The sequence below is a fragment of the Stegastes partitus genome, unplaced genomic scaffold (assembly GCF_000690725.1).
Source record: "Stegastes partitus isolate 25-593 unplaced genomic scaffold, Stegastes_partitus-1.0.2 Scaffold1530, whole genome shotgun sequence".
NCBI classification, from domain to species: domain Eukaryota; kingdom Metazoa; phylum Chordata; class Actinopteri; family Pomacentridae; genus Stegastes; species Stegastes partitus.
Genome location: NW_007579261.1, coordinates 71,965 through 91,676, shown reverse-complemented (window position 1 = coordinate 91,676; position 19,712 = coordinate 71,965). Strand labels below are relative to the sequence as shown.

Genomic DNA, 19,712 nt, shown 5'->3' with positions numbered 1-19,712 from the left:
AGCATCCAACCAGAGGCAGTAAAAGTGCATTATAGGTAATAAATATATAAAAATAAAAGCTGAACATTAGGATATAAAGATAGAGACACATAAAAGTGGAGATAAAGTCAACATTTAAGAGTTTTTATTTGGCATATGCTCATACAGGATGTGCAGTGACGTGCAAATGTACAAATAGACAACATAAAAAGAACCAAAAATAATCAGAAAACAGAAATAATGACTGTGAACAGTATAAACAGTGAACAGCATGAGATATACGCAGCAGATACGCAGCATGAACAGGAAATATAAGATGAGACGGCATGAATAAATGAAATAAACTGCTTTCTTTATGTCAAACCTTCCTGTCCTTTCATGGATCTTTCCACAATAATTCAAAATGCTGTTAATATTTGTGATCCAGTGACTTTCTGTGGCCTTTCGCTCCCCCCTTCTCTACATGTGGATTCATTTAGAGCCGTTTTCAAGTTGACGATAATTAGAGAATACAGCAAGCCAACGCGTTTACTCCTCGGCAGGCTGAGCGGAGATAGTGGCTGTGCAAAGAATCTGTCATTCTGAGTTCAACATACTTGAGGTCGAAAGGAGTCCATGCGAGAGTTCAGTGTTTTGCTTGAGATGACAGCAATATGACCTCAAGTGAAAATAAAGATGTCTTATGTTTTTGTGTGGTTCTTTTTTTTTTTTTTGCTTTACCTCCTTATTTGCTTCCTGCACTCTGAACCGATCTTTATCTCTCCGTGTGCTCATTCAGCACTGGCAAGAAAAGTGAAAGGGTGTGAGAAAGACAAGGAAACAGATTAGGGAGGGTCACACACACCCTTTGTCATTATGAGGCTTTGTGTGGGTACAAAAAATATTCACAAAATGTCTGAGAGAAGAGCGTCCTTCGGTTTGGATTCGTGTGAAGCAGAAACAACAAAATGTCTGAGTGGGGCCTTCGGTTTCAGGTGAAGGAGCTGCTGCTGCTGGACACATTGTGCCCTCTGGTGTTTTAGGCCCGAGCGACCAGCACACATGTCACAGGAGTGTGAGAACAGAGAGGATGAGGTAGGCAGGAGTACAGGGAGACACGGTCACCGCTCACAAACTCAACCGATGACTTTCAGAGAGCAACGCCCTGAACTGGAATTTTAAAACCATTAAGCATCTAAAACCCTTTTTTTTTTTCCTACCACTGGAACTTTTTGAACGCGCCTGACAAACTTGGCGTGACACGTCCGTGCCGAATGTTTCGCAGTATTTTACTCGCAGCTATGAGGTGACACACTCAATTTGTAATAATGACAGTTTCTTGAATGGCCGCTCCAACACCAAACACACCAAAAAAAAAAAGAAAAGAAAAGACACACCCAACAGCCTTTTTTTCCCCTCTAGGCTCAGGTGGGTTTGCTTAACGTGTCGCTTTTCCTCCCAACACACTTAATACACGCTTTACAAAACAAAAGACGCGGCAAGACGGAGCATGTTCCAGTTTCCAGACTGTGGTTTAGTAACAGCTCTGCTGCCAAGAGAACAGCAGCACGGTGAACCTTCCTGTCATGACACTGTGGAAACAAGCACAAACCAGATTTAGCATTTTTTATTTAGACATTTAGTTTTTTAGTACATTTTTTTCCCTAGGATGAGAATCTTTCTGAGTAGTTTGAATAGGGTGTGGCCACAACTGCAGGTATGGTTGACTCCATCAGATTTGGTAATACTCATCTGTCATCGAGCAGCCACCCTTTATTCTTCCCGGCTTACTTTCTGTCTGTGTAATTAATTCAGGTGTACACAGGCCGGCGTGAGGAGAAAGTAAAAAGCCTCGGCCACGCTCTCTCTCCAGCCCGGCTCGGAGTAAATATTTAACTTAATATTTGCTTTCTGTGCTGAAGGCCCCTTTCTACTTACAACACACATGTGGAAGCTAAACTTTAACAAAAAAGAAAAGGGGGCTCACACCTCAAACGAAGATTGTTAATTAAAAAACGGTGCAAAGGTAACGGCAGGGTAATTCAAACAGACATCTGATGTGCTGCCTGGTGATTCAAGGTGGCTGGGAGGCCTGCTCGTACTCGCAGCGACACATATGATATCATTTCCAGACACTGGTACTGACATCATGCGCTGAGTAAACAGTGAAAAAAACACAACCCTGACAGCTGGTTTATTAAACTGCAGACAGTGTAATAAATAGACAATGCAGATTGCTCCTGAGCAGCGCTTCATGAGATCACTGATGAATAGACATCCTTACACATTGTGAAACTGGCTTCTTAACTTAATAGAAAGCTAAAAAGTCTTCAAGTTTTGTGGTACAGGAGTGTGGAGATCAAAAAGCTTTCAATTTATTAAAAATGCTTTCAGTAAGATGATCTCTGTTTCAGAAATCTTCTCACATTCTAAATCTTAGTTTCTGTTTTTCTCTCAGAATAGTGAAACATTAACCATCCACCCATCCATCCATTATCCATAATCCTTAATCCTCATAATGCAGGACTACACAGAGAGAAAGACAACTCACACTCACACCTATTTAGACAATCAGCCTCATTATGTTTCTGCACTGTGGGAGGAAACAACTAAACAAATCAGTATAAAACATGTCCTCAAACGTGAAGTATATCTTTATGATGCTCTCCTCTTCATGTCGTTAAACTCTCCCAAATTCCCCAGAAGATTATCAAGAACGTGACCCTGCTTCTCAAAAAGGTCACTGTCTAATGACACTGAGGTTAAAAAAGCAAAAAAAAAAAAAACGGCTTTCTTGTTAAGCGTCTGTCCTTTTAAAACCTGGTCATAAAATCAGCTGCAGTCTCTTTGATGTGTGTGTGAAACAACCTGAGTAGTCATGGACAGTACACACAACATGCACTGCCCATGGATTTATGGTTTTCCTTTCCTATCTGAGATGATACCAAAGTAGTAGATAGTCCTACTATCTGTTGGACTTTGAAAACAGTGCACTAAAAACTCCATCTATGTGTGATTCCTTTGTTCTGCTGTGGAGGGATCTCAGCGTGATGAGAAAGTCTGAACCTCCTGGTAACCGGGAGGAGCATCGGGACTGATTCACACTATTATCTGACTTAGAAACATTAAATGGAATTAAATGCATTTTTTTTCCCCACAAGAGATCTCTGTGGAGTTAGTCACCGTGGAGTGAAAGCTCAGACACACCTCTTTTTTTTTTTTCTTCCCTGTTTTCTACCTGTGTAAACCAGCCGGTTTATGATACAGACAGAAAGGACAAAACACACACACACAGACATTTGAAGTGACTCACAGCATCTCATATAGGGGCGGATCCTGGACACACCTGCATTAGTTGCTAGGGAGGGAGGGTAATAAGATTATATGATAACAAAACAGCAGTCTGCGATAGTGTGACGGTACAACGGTCAACTGGTTTCTGTTGGCGCGCAGCCACGCCATTTATTCTACACACACTGGAAAGAAAAGCATTGTCTGGGATTTACATGTGTAAAGGATAAAATAGGTACAGCCGATAATAAGTTAATTATTAATCCATGTAATATTATAATAATTTATAACAATTTTAAAAAATATTATCTGTCAGACAGTAGAGTTGTAGTTTAACACCTTTAACATATAAAACTCATTCATCAGGACAGTGGAAGATTAATAATTTAACATTTAACCGCTTCATAACACAAACATATCGTACCATTTATGTTATTAGAACTTCATGCAGCCCCTAAACAAAACCAAAAGTATATTTTTTTTATTTCAACAACGCCCTACTTCTGCTGTAAAATTTCCCCAAAAAGGAGGAAACGCTGCATTAACAATAAAAACAGCAGAGCTCTTGCACCAATCCGCCAGCAGGGGGCATCAGTGTGTAAGGAAATACAACAGGAGCCAATCAGGGGCCCCTTGGTTCCTACTGGGGCTGTTTAAGAGATGTTTTGCTTCTAATTTGTGTCATAATAACTGGGAGCTGTGGGTTAACTGTTAACATAAATGTGACATGAGCTGCGATCGCATCAAGATTTAGTGTCACAAGTTAAAGGTGTGTTTTTTTTTCATAATAATCATTAAAAACATGAAAGTGAAAGGAGTTTTTTCATTTTCAAACTCTGTCACTTCGTCACTGACAAAACCCAAAAATGAAATGTGCTTATCCCAGCTCCTGAGTCGAGTGTGTACTTGCGCTTCCCGTCCAGGAGGGTGAAGCATTGCTAAACGAAGCAGCAGTCTGCCCTCACACACTCAGATAGATGTAGGTTAGCAGGCTGTGCATCAAACCCGATCAATACCCAACTCATGATTGATCCGGTTATGGTAAGGCGACACCGCTATGCATCAGTTATAATTGCATGTTTCCCTAAAAGCCAGGGTCAGTAAAGTATGAAATGTTATTTTATACTGTTAAAAATTGAAATGTGTTGTTGTTGTTTATTCTCTCCCAGCATATCTGTATTTTTAGCTCTTTAATTAATCAGCCAGACTCCTCAGTGTCACCTCCTGCAACAAGCTAAAGATCATCCGGCGCCAAATCCATTAATTAACTTATTCACATTTGCTGCAGCAGACTTGATGGAGGTGGAGAAACGATTTCCTCACGACTTTATCTAACATTTCAACAACTAATCTGTTGACTTGTAAAGTGACAACTTGAAAGTTCTCTTTTAAAAACTCCCATAATTAAGCTGAGAACATTTATTTCTTTTTAATATATAACCTTGAACAGAGCAAGTTACGTCTTAATTAGAGTCTCTCTGATGCTACATGAGAAACTGAGATCTTAGGAATACAGGACTGTCTGTAAATAGATGAAAAGCTCTGCAGGAGTTTGTTTGCAGCACTGAATACAATCCATTTTTTATTTTATTCTTTTCTATTCGGAGCAGTTTCTCTGAGCTTTGGATCTTGTGACTTTTTAGCAAATGTTTCAAATTCCTGTTTTACTGATTTTATTTTGTCATTAAATAATATGATTGCAAAACATATCCGCTGGCCACAGATTTAACAATATGTTCATTTATAAAGACATACATGGAGCTAAAACTGGCCTTCTGGTGTTATTTCTACTGGTATCATAAAAATGCCATCACATATATCACCTCTAATTCCTCTGGACGTCAAACAGAACTCATTTCATGGTGTATTAGGCGCTTTCACCGACATCTGAACCTTTAAAAAGTTGCACGAATACAATTACATCATATTTCTTTTCTCAATATTCCAATATTTCTGATTTAGTTACTCAGACTTCCACCTCGGCAGCTCTGAGGTTGTGAGAAAAAAAGGGCAGTGAAAGTTCCACTTCCTCCTGCCGCTCTTCCTCTTCCCTCCTCGGTGCAAAGACAAGTGCAGTTTGATGTTTTGCATTTATGCGGGTGTGTGTCTATTTGCATGCATATATTATGGGGATTGCCTGCGTATCTTTCATGCACAATATCTGGGACGATCCCTCACTTGTGAACTTTGAACAGATGCTTTTCTTGTTTTACTCGGATATTATTTTGTCATTAGATATTACATGATTGCGAAAGAACACATAATCCTACATAATCTATTCCCAACACCGAATTAAATGCAAGATTATTATTGATTTATTTCATTTTTTTATTGATTTAGTTGCAAATTGCATGTAATTTGAACTCAAATTTCTCTGTAGTTTATTAAAAAAAACAGATTCAGGTTGAGATAACTTAATGAAACTGGCTTGATAGCTTAAGTTTTGAGTTCAGGATTTAAAATCCGCTCCTCTAAATACTGGAGTATTTCAGATGGACATTAAAAATATCTTTAATTGTGGTGGAAAAGCTCATTCCTCTGACTTAATGTACTTTGTAGTTTGTACATGATTTCATTAGAGGTGTTGTTGTTGATTTTTTAGAGTGTAGATTCAACAGTGGGGCCATTTTTTTAAAGAAAAAACACTCAAAACTGGTTTCTTTTCACGTGTTTTATAAACTCTGACATGTTATTCTACACAACCAGAGTCTGACTGGTCCTCTGACAGCTCACAGAGGGAGGGCTTTCACATGCTAGTGGTTACCAACGGTTTCATTGGTTTCATGTTTTGCTCTCCTATTGTTTTGTCATCAGATAGTATGATTGCAAAAATAGGTGGATGCAAAGAATTCTAAAAATAATTCAAGCAACACCAAACTAAATGCATGGCTGCAAGATGGGGAAAACTAAACTGATAAATCCTATAAATTGCAAACATTATTTTTTATGTGTTGACATAATGTTGTGTAAACTTAAATGTGTGTAATCTGAACTCAAATTTCTCTGAAGCTTATTAAAAATAAACAAAAAAACGAGATTCAGGTGAGATAACTTTATAAAACTGGCTTGATAACTTGAGTTTTCTTGAGCCTGAGTTCAGGATTTAAAGTCCCCTCCTCTAAATACTGGATTATTAGTGGAGCAGCTCATTCCTCAGTCTGTGGGTTGGACAGGATTTCTTTACAGGTGTTTTTGTTGACTTTTGAGAGTGTGGTGGAGAGAACATACACTCAAACCGTATCTTTTCAGTTTTTTTTTTATTATTAAATCCTTCATGTTATTCTGACTCGTCCTCTCTCAGCTCACAGGAGGAGGACTTTCATGTGGTCGTGGTTACCATTGGTTACAGGTGGCCATGTTAGGGTAGTGTCAGCAGCCTGTATGGGCAGGTGTGTTACCTGTGGCTTCCTCAGGAAGCTCGTCCCACAGCTCGGCCGACCCGCACACGCACGCTGATCGGACCATGGCGCAGACCGGGAGCCGGCTGTTCCTCCTCGCTGCCTGATCCACCGGAGCCCGTCTTTGTTCCACAGTCTGCGCTCGGTCCCGCACGGGCTGGTTTTTTTTTTTTTTTTTTTTTTGGTGGCAGACGGAGGGAAGTGCTTCCTGATAGCAGGGAGGTGCGTCTTACTTCCATTCCAGTGATTGACTGCACACGGCTTTCACCGCCGGAGCTGTGGGGGCATTGACGCATTGTGGAGTCGACAGGGGGGAGCACTGCAACCCCGGCTTCGCTTCACATCGGAGGCATCTATCGGCGAAACCCGCCATGGCCGTGGTGCAGCTCGAAACGGGGGACCATCAACCGGAGAACGGCTTCGTGTCCCCCGAAACCACGTCGCCGGGGCTGCTGACACGCATCGACGGCGCCGTGCTGCCGTTTCTCGGGGGATTTGGGAAGTACCAGAAACAGCTGATCGTGCTGACATGGATCCCGGCGATATTTATCGGATTCAGCCAGTACTCTGATAATTTCCTCCTGGCCCAGCCGAACAACACATGCATCCAGCCCTTGGCTAACGTGACCAACCAGAGTGCGGGTCACTCCTCGCTGCTAGACGGTCCGAGGAACGGCAGCGCGCGGCCGGCTTCTATTTACGCCAATGGAAGTTACCTCAGCAGCGGCGGCGGCGGCAGCGGCCACAATGACACGACCAGCATGGAGTGTCGGTGCAGAGAGTGGACCTTCGAGCTGCACACCGGACTCGTGCAGAACGTGGTCACTAAGGTAAGCTGCCCATGTGTGGGATGGGGATCCTCTCCATTGTCATGTTACATGTTACGCACCACTCCTCCACCTTGATCTGGATCCACTCACATTAGGGAGGAATCCTCATGAACACAAAGGGTGGAGGAAATATATATATAAATATATATCACACCTTGTAGGCAACAACACAATGAGAATAGAGCAGTGAGGAGCTCCTGGATGTGGTTATCCCTCCTCCATTATTGCACTCCACATTGGGGCGTCTAGCACCAGTCATCCCTGCTCTATGTGTGTGTGTGTGTGTTTGTGTGTGTGTGTGGGATTCACTCAGCAAGAACTGGCTCGTGTTGGACACCTCAAAGTGCCCGGATTCCATAGGTGAGAGCTCACTGACAGTGAGTCATCGCAGCAGCTGACACGGCGGGTGACCTGTCGCAGAGAAACGCCACCATTGGCACACTGGGCAGAGCTGGTGGAATTTGCCGTAATGGACATAATAGACATGGAGGCTTTTTTTTTTTGATTTGGAGCAAAGGTCATTAGTGCACTCTCTAGAATAATGCAACCCCATCCCTGGTCAAACATCACCCGCCCTATCTGCGCTCTAACCAAACACACAGCAGATATCCTCACAGGTTTCACAGTGTGCACTTTTTTTTTTTACTCCTTGTAGTGATGCGTTTATGTTCTAATCATGGCATTGTGTTGCTCCTATCTGTGCAGAGATAGCACCGGCCTGCAGTCATCATAGTTGGACTGTGAGCTGCAGGAGGCTTTTCTAGATCTTATTACGCCAATCAGCTCCTTCTCCCACTGTGGATGCTGCATGCTTATATCAGGATATCAAGTTTAGTTTATTTTTTATTTTTTATTTTTTGGAAGGAAAAAGCACTCAAGGCTCCCCGAGTAAACCTGACGTTCACATCGATAATGGGATAATGTAATTAAAATCACAATGCTCTGTGATATTACCTGAGAATTTTTACATCACAGAGTGCAATTGAGAATCAGAAATAATCGATACGTATGTGATTAGCTCAGGCACGCTTGCTGAGCACCGGAAATTGCATTTTTAGATTCCGGCAGCCTCACCTTTTTTTTTTTTTAGAGTTTGGTTTCAAACCAAGCTGTGATAGAGGGAGGGGGGTTGGATCTGCTGTGATGCCAGCAGTCCATCTGCTTATCGCTGATAATGTTAAATAAAGCAAATAAAATGCAGCTGTGGCATTGATTGTTGGTTGTATTTACTGTCTATGGTGTAATTTGAGGCGGTTGCATAAAAGGCCAGGCTGATAAACTGTCTTCCTGCAGCTGAGCATGAAGTCAGATCTATATTGCTAACTATCAAAACGCTCTCACGGTTGCAAAAAAAGCAGGTTCCCCGGAAAACGCCGCCGGCCCTGGTCGTCATGCTGGCGCTGCAACCTGTAGACGCTTTGTGTTGCATTTGCACACACGCTCAGAATGTCATGTTGACACCATCACCACCACCACCACCACCACCACCACCACCACCACCACCGCGGATCGGTGACAGGTCAGAGCAGTCGGTAAAGAAAATGTCCCGGCAGTGCTCGTCTTCCCTCCTGACCTCTCGCCGCCCGCATTCTGACAAGGTCGCGGTCGGTAGAGATCGAATCGGATTGCACTCGGACCGGGCCTTCCACCCCCGCCTCCTCCTCCGAAAGCAGAGCCAAAAGCGGAGCGGCGTCGACTCTTGTCATTGGCCTTGTCTCTTTTGACAACCTTGTCCCTCGGTCTTCCAAGGGCCCCCCTTTTTCCCCACCACAGTGCACGAGCTGGGATGTGACACTACAGCAGGATGTGATGACTTGGCATTCTCCCCCCCCACCACCCCGGTGTTTGGATTGCATAGGCATAACTGCACATGACTGGGCTCAGCTATCCGTGACACTCGATCCCTAAAAAGCAGAGCGGCGTGCCAACTCTGATGAAATGCGGTGGTGTCTCCATGTCAGACTGTACCAACACATCACGACCCCCGCGCCGCTCTGTTGATATTTTCTGTCGCACGAGGACGACGTGGATGTTTTTCACCACGTTGGTTTGAAATCACCTCTGCTCGCTGCTCTTTTTAAATAAAAAAATCTTTCTCACGTTGATACAGAAAGGAGGCTTTTTGATGGAGGCAGCGGAGGTTGAGGTTGGTGGTGAAAGATCCAGAGTGGCTAATGTGGAGACCCATCCTAATTGAGTCAAAGCTCTCCTCAGGGTCTCTTTTAATTGAACTGAGCCTTAGAAATGAGAATGTATCATTACTCGGAGACGGAGCCTCTCTGCAACCTACCCTGCTTCGACTTCTCATTCGGATGCCGAGTGGCTGCACGCGGTGCCAGAAATAGTGGCCCGAGAGTTTCTTCACAGCACAGATTCACCTCTCTAATGACTCCTTATGAATTTGGTGCTGGTGTGATAAATGATGCACTTGACGTTTAGGGGATTTGATGAAGATGTAGGACTCTCCTGTTGTAATACTCCAACACAGTACACAGCAGTGAGAATTTCAAACACAGGATTACTTTTGTTTAGTCTTTAAAAGGCCAGAAAATAGTAAAGAAGCTCCTACTGTGCAGGTTATTTCTCCAAATTGCTTCCTTTGTGCGTCCAAACCCTCAAATATTCAATCTAGAATGATAATAAATCTGAGTAAAGCAGCTTTAAATAACAGACTTTGAAAACAACAAGTGTTCTTTTGCGAAATAGATTACCTAAATGATGAGTTAATTATCAAAATTGCTGCTGATTAGCTAATGATTGGGGAAAAAAATCAACAACCGTTTAGAGGAGCAGTTAACTGATGAAGTCATTTTAAAGGAAAAAAGACCAAACATCGAAAATGTGAGGATTTTAAACCCGACATGTTTGGCGAATGACACATTTTAAGGTATTCGCGTCCATTATCTGACATGTTATTGGTCCTACACTTCATTTTTTAATTAAGATTAAAGTTGCAGCTAGTTGACGGATTAACCGAAGTCCGTACGCTACACGTAAACGGCACGTCGCCGCCATTTTTCTGTTATTCTTCTCAGAGTGTTCGTTAACGTATTGTATGAGAGAGATAGGGAAGATATGTTGCAAAAGCACGTTGATGTGTACACCCAGGACCCGTTATCACCGCGCTGGAGGTTGCACACCCATAGATCTGAAAGACGATACTGAAGCCGAACACCCGTGCAGGCCTCTCCGCTCTGTGTCCCCTCACACTGTTTACCCAGCTGGCTGGCTCCTTCCACAGACCCTGGATCAGTGTGGGACACTTTGAAATGGTCTCAGCTGTCGAGAGGCGATGACCCCGCTGCAGATACCCAGTCAGCACACAATGACAGCCTCTCACGGCGTCAGCTGGGAGGAAAAGACGCTTGTGTGACCAGAAGATAAACTCTGCTGAGGCGCTCTGTGTGTGACGAGAGTGTGTGTGCTGCAGGCTTGTTTCTGATAAGTGCTGTTTTGTAACAGGGAGGGGTCGACAATGTGGGGTATCTGACCCTTGGCCACGGTTGAAGTTTGTTTTTTAGGATTGTGTGATGGAATTCAGGCTGTAAGAGCGCTGGTGGGTTGATAACACGTGATGAAGAAAGTCATTTTCTTTTATTTTGATGGCCACAGACCCCTGAATTCATTCCCTGTTGCCATGTGTTTTCCCATCACCTTTTGTCATGTGTTTTCCCACCTCCTGTCACAGGCACCCGATTCCACCCCCTGTTGTTCATTGTCCCCTCACCTCCTGCCATTTGATTAGCAACTGTATGCTATCAGAACCCCAACTCCACCACCCGTCTGGTCACCAGACCCCGATTTCATCACCTGTGGTTCATTGCCCCCCCCTTATCTCCGGTCATTTGATGAGCAACTGTATGTTAATTTACCTCTATTCACCTCTGTATTTACATACAGGCCCCCCTATCCTCTGACTTACCCTATAAATGTGTGACTCTGCAGATGTTCAGGGTCGGTCCACCTTCACCGACTCGTGCTCTGTGTTGGTGAGCCCACCGTATACCGGAATACTAATAAACACCCACGACAGCAAACTTCACATGAGGACTATGAGCAAAATTTCTTCATGTAGCCGCTTTGGTGACAGATATGTGTGGTTCTGCTTAACTGTAAACAACAGGAGACAATGAATAATTGATTGACAGACAAAGGTCCGTTGTTCCACCATCTGTCACTGGAAAATATTGCTGCCACCAGGCAACTTCTCATCCCATGTGATGTTTAGCATAGTCTGGATGCTACATCAGCACGACAGATGTTTAAAACACGCTCACACGTAGCAGGCTTGAGGCTCCTCAGGCTGTAAATGCAGCATCATACGTGTGTTGTTTCATTCTTTGTAGCACAGAACCGCACTAGAATGCGAGTATGAGTGGTATGGATTTGTCTTTGTGCTTTCACTTACCCTCCTTTCACAGTAGGTTGTCCTCCTCGTCCCCCCCCTCCCACCTACGCTACCACCACATTATAGGATTTCAGCCCCTCGGTGAGGCAGCACAGCTAAAACTTGCACTTGGAAGCAGACAGAGTCAGATAACCTCAGTGATGGTCTGTTGCTAGGCAGTAACTATGCAGCAGTCTCTCCATGTGTTTTCTGCCTTCTCCTCACAACTGCTTTTAAGCATCTCTGAGCGTCTCCCTCTTCAGCCTGTTATGCATTCCACCATCTTTATTCTGTGCATTCCCCTTCACGTCTCTCCCTGCGTTCTGCCGCTGCATTGTGTAATCTTCATTTCCCCTTCTTCCTGTGCTTTCCCCCCCATCTCCCCTCATCCTTCCTCCCCTCCTTCCCAGCCCGCTCCCTCTCCTTTGAGACCCCCACCCACCACAGCGCAGTTCAACGAGTGCAGAAATGTGCAGCTGCGGTTGGGAGCGCCTTCGTCCCGAGCCTCGCCGGTGTAGACTGATCATTGGTGGTCAGTCATTTGAGAGAGGTCAACAGACTCCCGGGGGATTCTGACTGATTTGCTCTCAGCCCTTCATTGTTCTGCGTTTTCTGTCAGCTAATAGATTCATATGCGTCTAAACTCCAGACACTGACTTCTATTCATTACTCCCAAATGAGCAAGACAATAGCAAGGGAGCAAGTGACAGAAATAACAGGGGCATCGCAGACAAGCTGCACAGATTTGACTCATGCTGACGCTGAATCTGATTCTCAGAGACGGGGTTTCTCTGCTGCGGATGAATGTCTGTCTATATGTTTTACCCCAGTATGGATTCTTATTAACATTCCTGTTCAGGCTCTTCCAGAGCGTCGGCCCGAAGAGAGACCTGGTTGATAAAACATGCAATTCGGCAGATGCTTTAAAATGAAACGCATTAATGATGCTTGGCAATCAAAACCTGCCGTGCTCTCCCAGTTCGGTGACACATTTTTAGCACTTGTGAGACGTTGCTGCTTTTGTCTGGGACATGTGACTGGGGAATGCTGATGTTGGTATTTTACCACACTGGTCACCCGTCCGTGGTCATATGTCTGATCTGCACAATCACCAAACTTCCAATCGCAGACATTTGGTTTCAGTTCAAAGTACAACTTGATTCGTCATTGTCTCGAAGGACGGCAGCTTCTGTTATTTAAACACGCACTGTTGTCCTGCGATTGCGCAACAGGGGAACTTGTTTTCTTCCCTCTGTCGTTTTTTTTTCTCCTTCTCTGCTGACATCGATACTGAAACCATGAATGAGTGGCATGCCTAGATCATGTGACGGCTGGTGGCTCTGGGTAATCCTGGAGCGTTCCATTCTGAGCAGGTCACTACGCTGGAGGTTATTAGAGGATAGACCCCCTTCAAAGAAACGTCATAGCGTGCAGGCAAAGGGGATGTGATTTTCTTGGCTGCACGATATCTGAGTCTGTGTTTGTTTACAGTACGAGGGGTTTGGTGACTAGATGAGGTAGAATTAAGGTCAACGTTGATCAGCCTCACACAAACTATGCACCTGCTCGGGCCGCCACGCCCCTGTCTGCTCCTTCCTGCTGCTCCTTTTCAGCACAGGCAGCTGCGAAGCATATGTTGCCAGGAAAACCCTAATATCCTCCTCCTCTGTGAAGCTCAGCTCCTAGTTTCCTCGCAATATTCTGCTAGCATCATTAAGCAATAGATGCCAAAGGTAGTCAAAAGCTGCAAGTTTGTCTCCGAGCTTTTATTGAATTTCCTCCAACTGGCTTGTTTTTGCGAGACTTTCAGATGCTCCGCTGAGCGAATGCACGACGCCACGCTCTTTGCTCGTATTGCGTACGAGTCCTGCTCCTCGCAACTTGTTGCTACTGGTGGGAGGAAAGAAAATGAAGGGTGTGCTTGATGCATGCAAAGGCAGGCACACATTGCATTGTTTGCACTCAGGGAACCACTCCGCTGTGCAGAGTTTCAGTCACTGAGGGAAAACTAGGAGAGGCAGAGTTACCTGTAATCTGCCGTCTTGTCACCACGGACAGGAGCGAATATAAAAAATGTAGCAAGAAAATCTTTTCTCGCACAGACTCGACGGCAATCACTAGAACAAACAGACAATTTAGTTGATTTGCAGAAGGACAAATGAGAGTCTCCACCTTTCCTGGTGGCCTTGTGATGGCAGCATGATGTGAGCTTTGCAAAGCCGTGGAGAGAAAAAACACCAATACGTTGCTTTTCAGTACTTGTATAGCATCTTAGCTGAGTTCTACAATGGCTTTACAATGTGTTTCCCATTCACACACCAGTGCTTGAAGAGCTGCCATCAGGTGAAACTTGGGTTTTAATGTCTTGCTCAAGGACACTTTGTTCTGTGGAGAGTTTGAGGATTAAACCGCCAACCTGAAGCTTATTGACAACCTGCTCTACCAGCTGAGCCACAGTTGCATGAGTGGATAAATAGGAAGCAGCGATTCTGAAATGTTTGTTCAGAGACGTTCTGTGTGTGTGTGTGTGTGGATACTTTAACATCTTGTTTGGGATGATTAATCAAGGAAAGATAACGGTCGCAGGAATACCATGTCAGTGTTCCTGGAAGCCCTCCTGCTGCCTTCTCACATATCGGTGTGTTTTGAGTGGTAATACGAGATAAAATGCGCCGTTCTCGCAAATTAAACCGATCTAATCCCCTCAGCGTTATTTACCCCGCATCATTTTCTCGGAACTAATACCTTGTTTGTCTCCGCAGTGGAGTCTGGTGTGCGACTCGGCATGGAAAGTCCATATTGCAAAGTTCTCCCTCTTGGTCGGATCCATCTTTGGATACTTGGTGTTTGGAATACTTGCTGACTGGTAAGAGTTTTGCACCATTGTCCTGTGTGTATGATTAAAAGGTGTTTGCCGTATGTCACCAGTTATTTTATCCTTTTCACCTTTGCTCTGTAGGTTTGGCCGCCACCCAGTGCTCATCATATCGGTGCTCTTCATGCTGGTGTTCGGTCTCACCGTGGCGTTTTCTGTCAACGTTCCCATGTTCAGCACCTTGCGCTTCTTCGAGGGCTTCTGCCTGGCAGGGATCACCCTTTCTCTCTACGTCCTCAGTGAGTAACTCAACGGTTATTTCTTGGTGGCAGATTTGACAATGAAGAAAACAAGAGCTGGTGTCCGAGCAAATGATCAGTTATGTTGCATTAAATTAGCAAGAAGCTAATTCTGTGTCTTTAACAAAAGAACCACATGAAGCTGTTCAAACACGCACATGATGGCGACATACATGATACAACAGCCAAGGGCCACTTCATGCATTCTGTGTGCACTGACCGACGTGGACTTTGAAAGTGGACACACACAGAGCTCTATTTATACTACAATAGGTACACATCGGTCTGTATTTCCCCACATACGAAGACAGAAAAACACTCAAGGCTGCTGTGGATTTTTCCGCAAGGCCGGCTGTGACTTTGCACTTTATATAGGATACGGCGGCTCGTTACAGATTGGGCCGCGCAGCCGTGTCAACGTGATTATTGGCGACCTGTGCCGAGCGCAGTGGGTGGACGTAGCACAGGGTGTCAGAAGAATTTCAAACTTTCCGCTGTGTTTTTGGGGGACCATCGATGGAAACCACGTAACAAATCTTGGCGCCTCTAAAGTCCTGCAGCGACGACTCCACTTACAGCTCTTTTAATGATGGATTATAATGGTGTAGATGACCGAGAATCTCCTCATGCGGTGTCTCATTATAACAAGCAGGACGTGGGAAGCATGAATTAATGCTTGCAGACTGAGGCTCTAGCTAACAGGTCCCACGGAAAAAAAAAAGTCAGCATTGTATTCGAGAAAAGGCTTTGGGGGGAAAGCTCATTTATATGATTGGCAAACAAAACATTGGCCGGACATGGCTGCATCAATTTACCCAAATCCGGTTAAGAGCAGGACGCTATCGTTGCTCTAAAGCTGTCGGCAGGTGTGGGCAGAGGTTGGTGTTCAGCCTACTTAAATGTGCATCTCGCTTTCACAATGAAACGTTAGGAGGATTTTTTTTGTTTGGCCAATGAAAACATACAGCAGAAAATACCAGTACCGTTTTCTAGCTTTAGATTGCAAAACATAACCATAAACCTGCTCATAAGAAAATAGCACAAAAGCATCACCTGCCCTAATTTATATAAAGTCGTGACTTGATAATCCGACCATTAACAATCTTTGCTATCTGACAGGTTTTTGGGTAAAACGAGCATAACCCATAGAAAATAGCCTTAACATACCGACAGCCTTGGATTCCAACATTTTATGTCACAAATCAGGATAACGGCGTATTATCTGACTGAACAATCCAACAGATTGGCTACGTTCACACTGCAGGACTTGATGCTCAATTCGGACTTTTTGTGAAATCTGATTTTTGGCGAGTTCATTCTCATTTCCAATTAAATGCGACTTGTATGTGATCTGCTGTGTGAACTTCATACGACCCAAAAGTGTCCCGCATGTGCAGAAGAGGACACGGCGACGTCACACGCAGTGAGCGTGCTCAGTGTTTACGGAAGTAAACATGGATGGTAGCGGTGGAGCGTATCTGCCACTCCCCCGCCGCCACCGATGGAGGAAACAGAAGTGTGAGCGCTAACTAAACTAGCATCAGAAGCCAAGTACTGCCTGTGCCATTTGGCCTCTTCCACCCCGTCGGAGCGCTTCCCCGGGGTGGAAGAGGCCGGAAGGTGCAGAAGCGCACCGGTCAGTTAGGTGTGACATCCAGCGATGCGTAGTGTTCTAACAACACACTAGTTATTATAACAACTATAAACAATAAATATTAACAACTAATGAGCCTTCAAGCATCAAGCCCTCCTTGTATCTGGACCTCCATCGTGACAATCCAACAGCCTTGCTATCCGACATAAGAGAAGCATCGGATTAAAGAGTTCCAACTGTATTCATGTTCTAAATCTTGGTTTAACTTCACTAAAGTTCTGTTTGTTATGCTTACTTATTTCAGGGACACAAACCAAACCAAGAAATTATGCTTTGAACCTGCTTTTCTAACCCTTTCAGCATCAGACCTCTCAGGTTTCCTTCCGATTATCCCTCCCAGCCCAACCTAGTACGCCAGACAAAAGCTGCCCTCAACTTTTAAAAATGTCATAAATTGCGATTTTAGAAAAAAGTAGTGCAACTAAACTCCTTGGCAGTTACAGTAATGATGGATAGTGAACAAAGTTAGCTGCCGTAGATGCACATGTTAAACCAGCAGGCGAACATTGGTGTTGTTGGTTTTGGAAAAGTTTAAATAGAAAACATGCACAGTAGGCGTAGGGTGCACGTTGCTCTAGCTTGATCCGAAATCCAAATTTTGACAGAAATGCCATTTGTAGTCATTGGTGGAGAGTTACTGTTCAGGGGAGCAGCTTAAAACAGCTGATATGTGGTGCTGAGTTAATCATTTGTTTGGCTGCTGGACTCCGTACTGATGCGTTTCGAACGTTGATTATTTTGTATCCCGAGCGTCTTTGGTGCAACTTCTAAACCCTCCAATAAGCATTTAAAGCATTATAAGACATTTAAAGCTGGTTTTGCACAAAGCAGGCGCGCTGATACAAAATTGTCACAGCAGCAATGCAGGAATGACACGAGGCCTATCCCTTGGAATGCAGTAAACTGAAAGTTTAACGGCTTAGTTTCCGGCTGATGGAACTGGTTTGTTTAGAACTCGGCTCCATTGTAATGACGTATAAGAGCAGCTCTTGTTTGTTCTTTGTTAAAGTCGCTTCTATTTCACCATCTGTGTACATGGTTAAATCAATATATTACGTGTTGTGACGCAATTCTCATTTCAAAACCACCTCTGACTGAAAGTTTCTCTCTCGAAACAGTGCAGCGATAATTATTTCAGTCTGAATTTTGCCCACGCTGCCCTCTCTTAACTCTTCGTATCCTCCCACTGTTGCTGCTCTCACTAACAACCTGACATACCTAATCAAAAAGCTATTCTACTTTAATCCCACTCTCCGGCTGACGATAGCATTCGGCTGAAAGAAGACTAATTGTGTTGCAGTGACCTCCTAACATTTATTAAACCGGATGCCTTTGTTGGGATAAATTCTCATTACCGAGAAGCTGCCGGCGCGCTTACCCCTCATATTGAACTCTTTCGTTTTCATTTAGGTGCGCCAGCATGTGTCCTATCTTGAGATTTTAATCCTCGTTACCGCTGATCAATAACTTAATAACGGCAGAAAGGTTCGGAGGGTGCCACGGTGACTCGTCTTTACCGCGGTTTCACCCGCCGCCGCCGCAGGAAGAGGACCGTGGAGGGTGTAACGTTGGCGGAGATGAATCCTATCTGTTGACGTGACCTTCTCTCGAGACAGCGAAGGTTTAATGTAATTAGTTGTGTGGAAATGTTGTGCTAGTTGCAAAGAATGGGCGGGAGGGGACTTTTTGATAGCGTCCTGATAATTGGCGTCGCTGTTGATGAACATTCTGGTCTCGGCGACGGATCCTTAAAAGCCTCTTTGGCCGCGGTAATTGACCAGCGCAGTGGGGGGAACGTTGGGAAAGTGCAGGGATGGGAGGATGAGAGGGAGGACGAGATGATGAAGGACGGAGGCCTCGGTGTCCTTGTCATTCTAATTTACTCCACACTGTATATCTCGAAAAGCTTTACCGCGGAACCCAAAATAGAAGGGAGCGTCCAGGCGGCTCACGGGACAAAGGAGCGGCGGTGGGACTGGACGGCTGGAGTTAAACTGTGTCCTACGGAGTCTTATCAAACTCAAGTGAAGATGACATCTGCATCCATTGTTTTCACATTAGGCTACAGTTTATGGTTCAGCAAATCAGCGCTTCTCAGCCTGAGGGTCGGAGCAGGAGGTGGTGTTGTGTTATCGCACGACAATTTTGTAGAGACGCCACTTCTGTACATTTACAAACTTAACACTCTTATTTTGTAGAAATGTGGACTAGTGTTCGGATTGTAAAGTTCAATCAGATGATAACATAAAATGACCGACATGAGAAATCAATATGTGGTTGATTTAGCAAGTTGTGAAGAATGAGTTTAGAATCATTTCACTGCAATTTCGACGTGCATTCCTGAGTTTATCTTGACGCGTACAAATCCGCCCACGTCATGAATCAGCCATTGTCGAGGATTCTTCTTGCATTTTGTTCTGCATGACGCAGTGAACAATGCGACTGGCTGTTCCACGAAGTTCGAAAGTCTATGAAGAGATGAATAATGCACCTCTTTAACTGTTAGAGCAGCTCGGTAGTATCTGACTGCTCTGAAAGCCATAATGTGGCAGGACGACGCATCATATAAACGATACACGTCTTCAGTTTCAAATTTCTGTGAGTCAGAGTAAAGCTGTGTTCCTCTCATGTCAAGTTCTTCCATGTTCCTCCACTTTGGCCTTCATCCTCCTTCGCTCACGTCTGTTCTACCCATCCTCTGTCCTGTTTCAATACGTCTGTCGTTCCACCACACAATCTACAAATTGCAATCCAGTGATTACAAAGGAAATGAAGTGGCCGTGAGCGTGCTGTTATTTTGTGGTTTTTGCTTATTCAAGATGCCTTATCAAAGGGAAATGCGACGCTTTACCCTCGGCGATCGTGTTCAAGCAGCTGTGTGGCGGCTCGGAGGCCCAGAATTGGCCGAGAGTATCGACAACATCGGGTTTAAACTTTCTATCGCTTCATAGAAAACCAACCCTGGAGGTAGTGACCAAGTTTGATCCGCCTTGTGTGAGGAACAGCAGTTTTCGAGCCTCGCGTGAAGCACCAGAAATGTGTAGTCTGGATGGATAACCTCCTTTTGATCCATTCGCATC

General features: G+C 44.4%; 1 protein-coding gene across 1 annotated transcript in view; it reads left to right on the top strand.

Annotated features, from left to right (window-relative positions):
* The first annotated feature begins 6,832 nt into the window (after positions 1 to 6,832).
* LOC103371148 (solute carrier family 22 member 23-like) overlaps positions 6,833 to 19,712 on the top strand; it is a 39,037-nt gene continuing 26,157 nt past the window's right edge. The window contains exons 1-3 of the mRNA XM_008300379.1: positions 6,833 to 7,477; positions 14,627 to 14,730; positions 14,824 to 14,978. Coding sequence (XP_008298601.1) covers positions 7,019 to 7,477; positions 14,627 to 14,730; positions 14,824 to 14,978 — 718 coding nt within the window. The 5' untranslated portion in view covers positions 6,833 to 7,018. The remainder of the gene's footprint in view (positions 7,478 to 14,626; positions 14,731 to 14,823; positions 14,979 to 19,712) is intronic.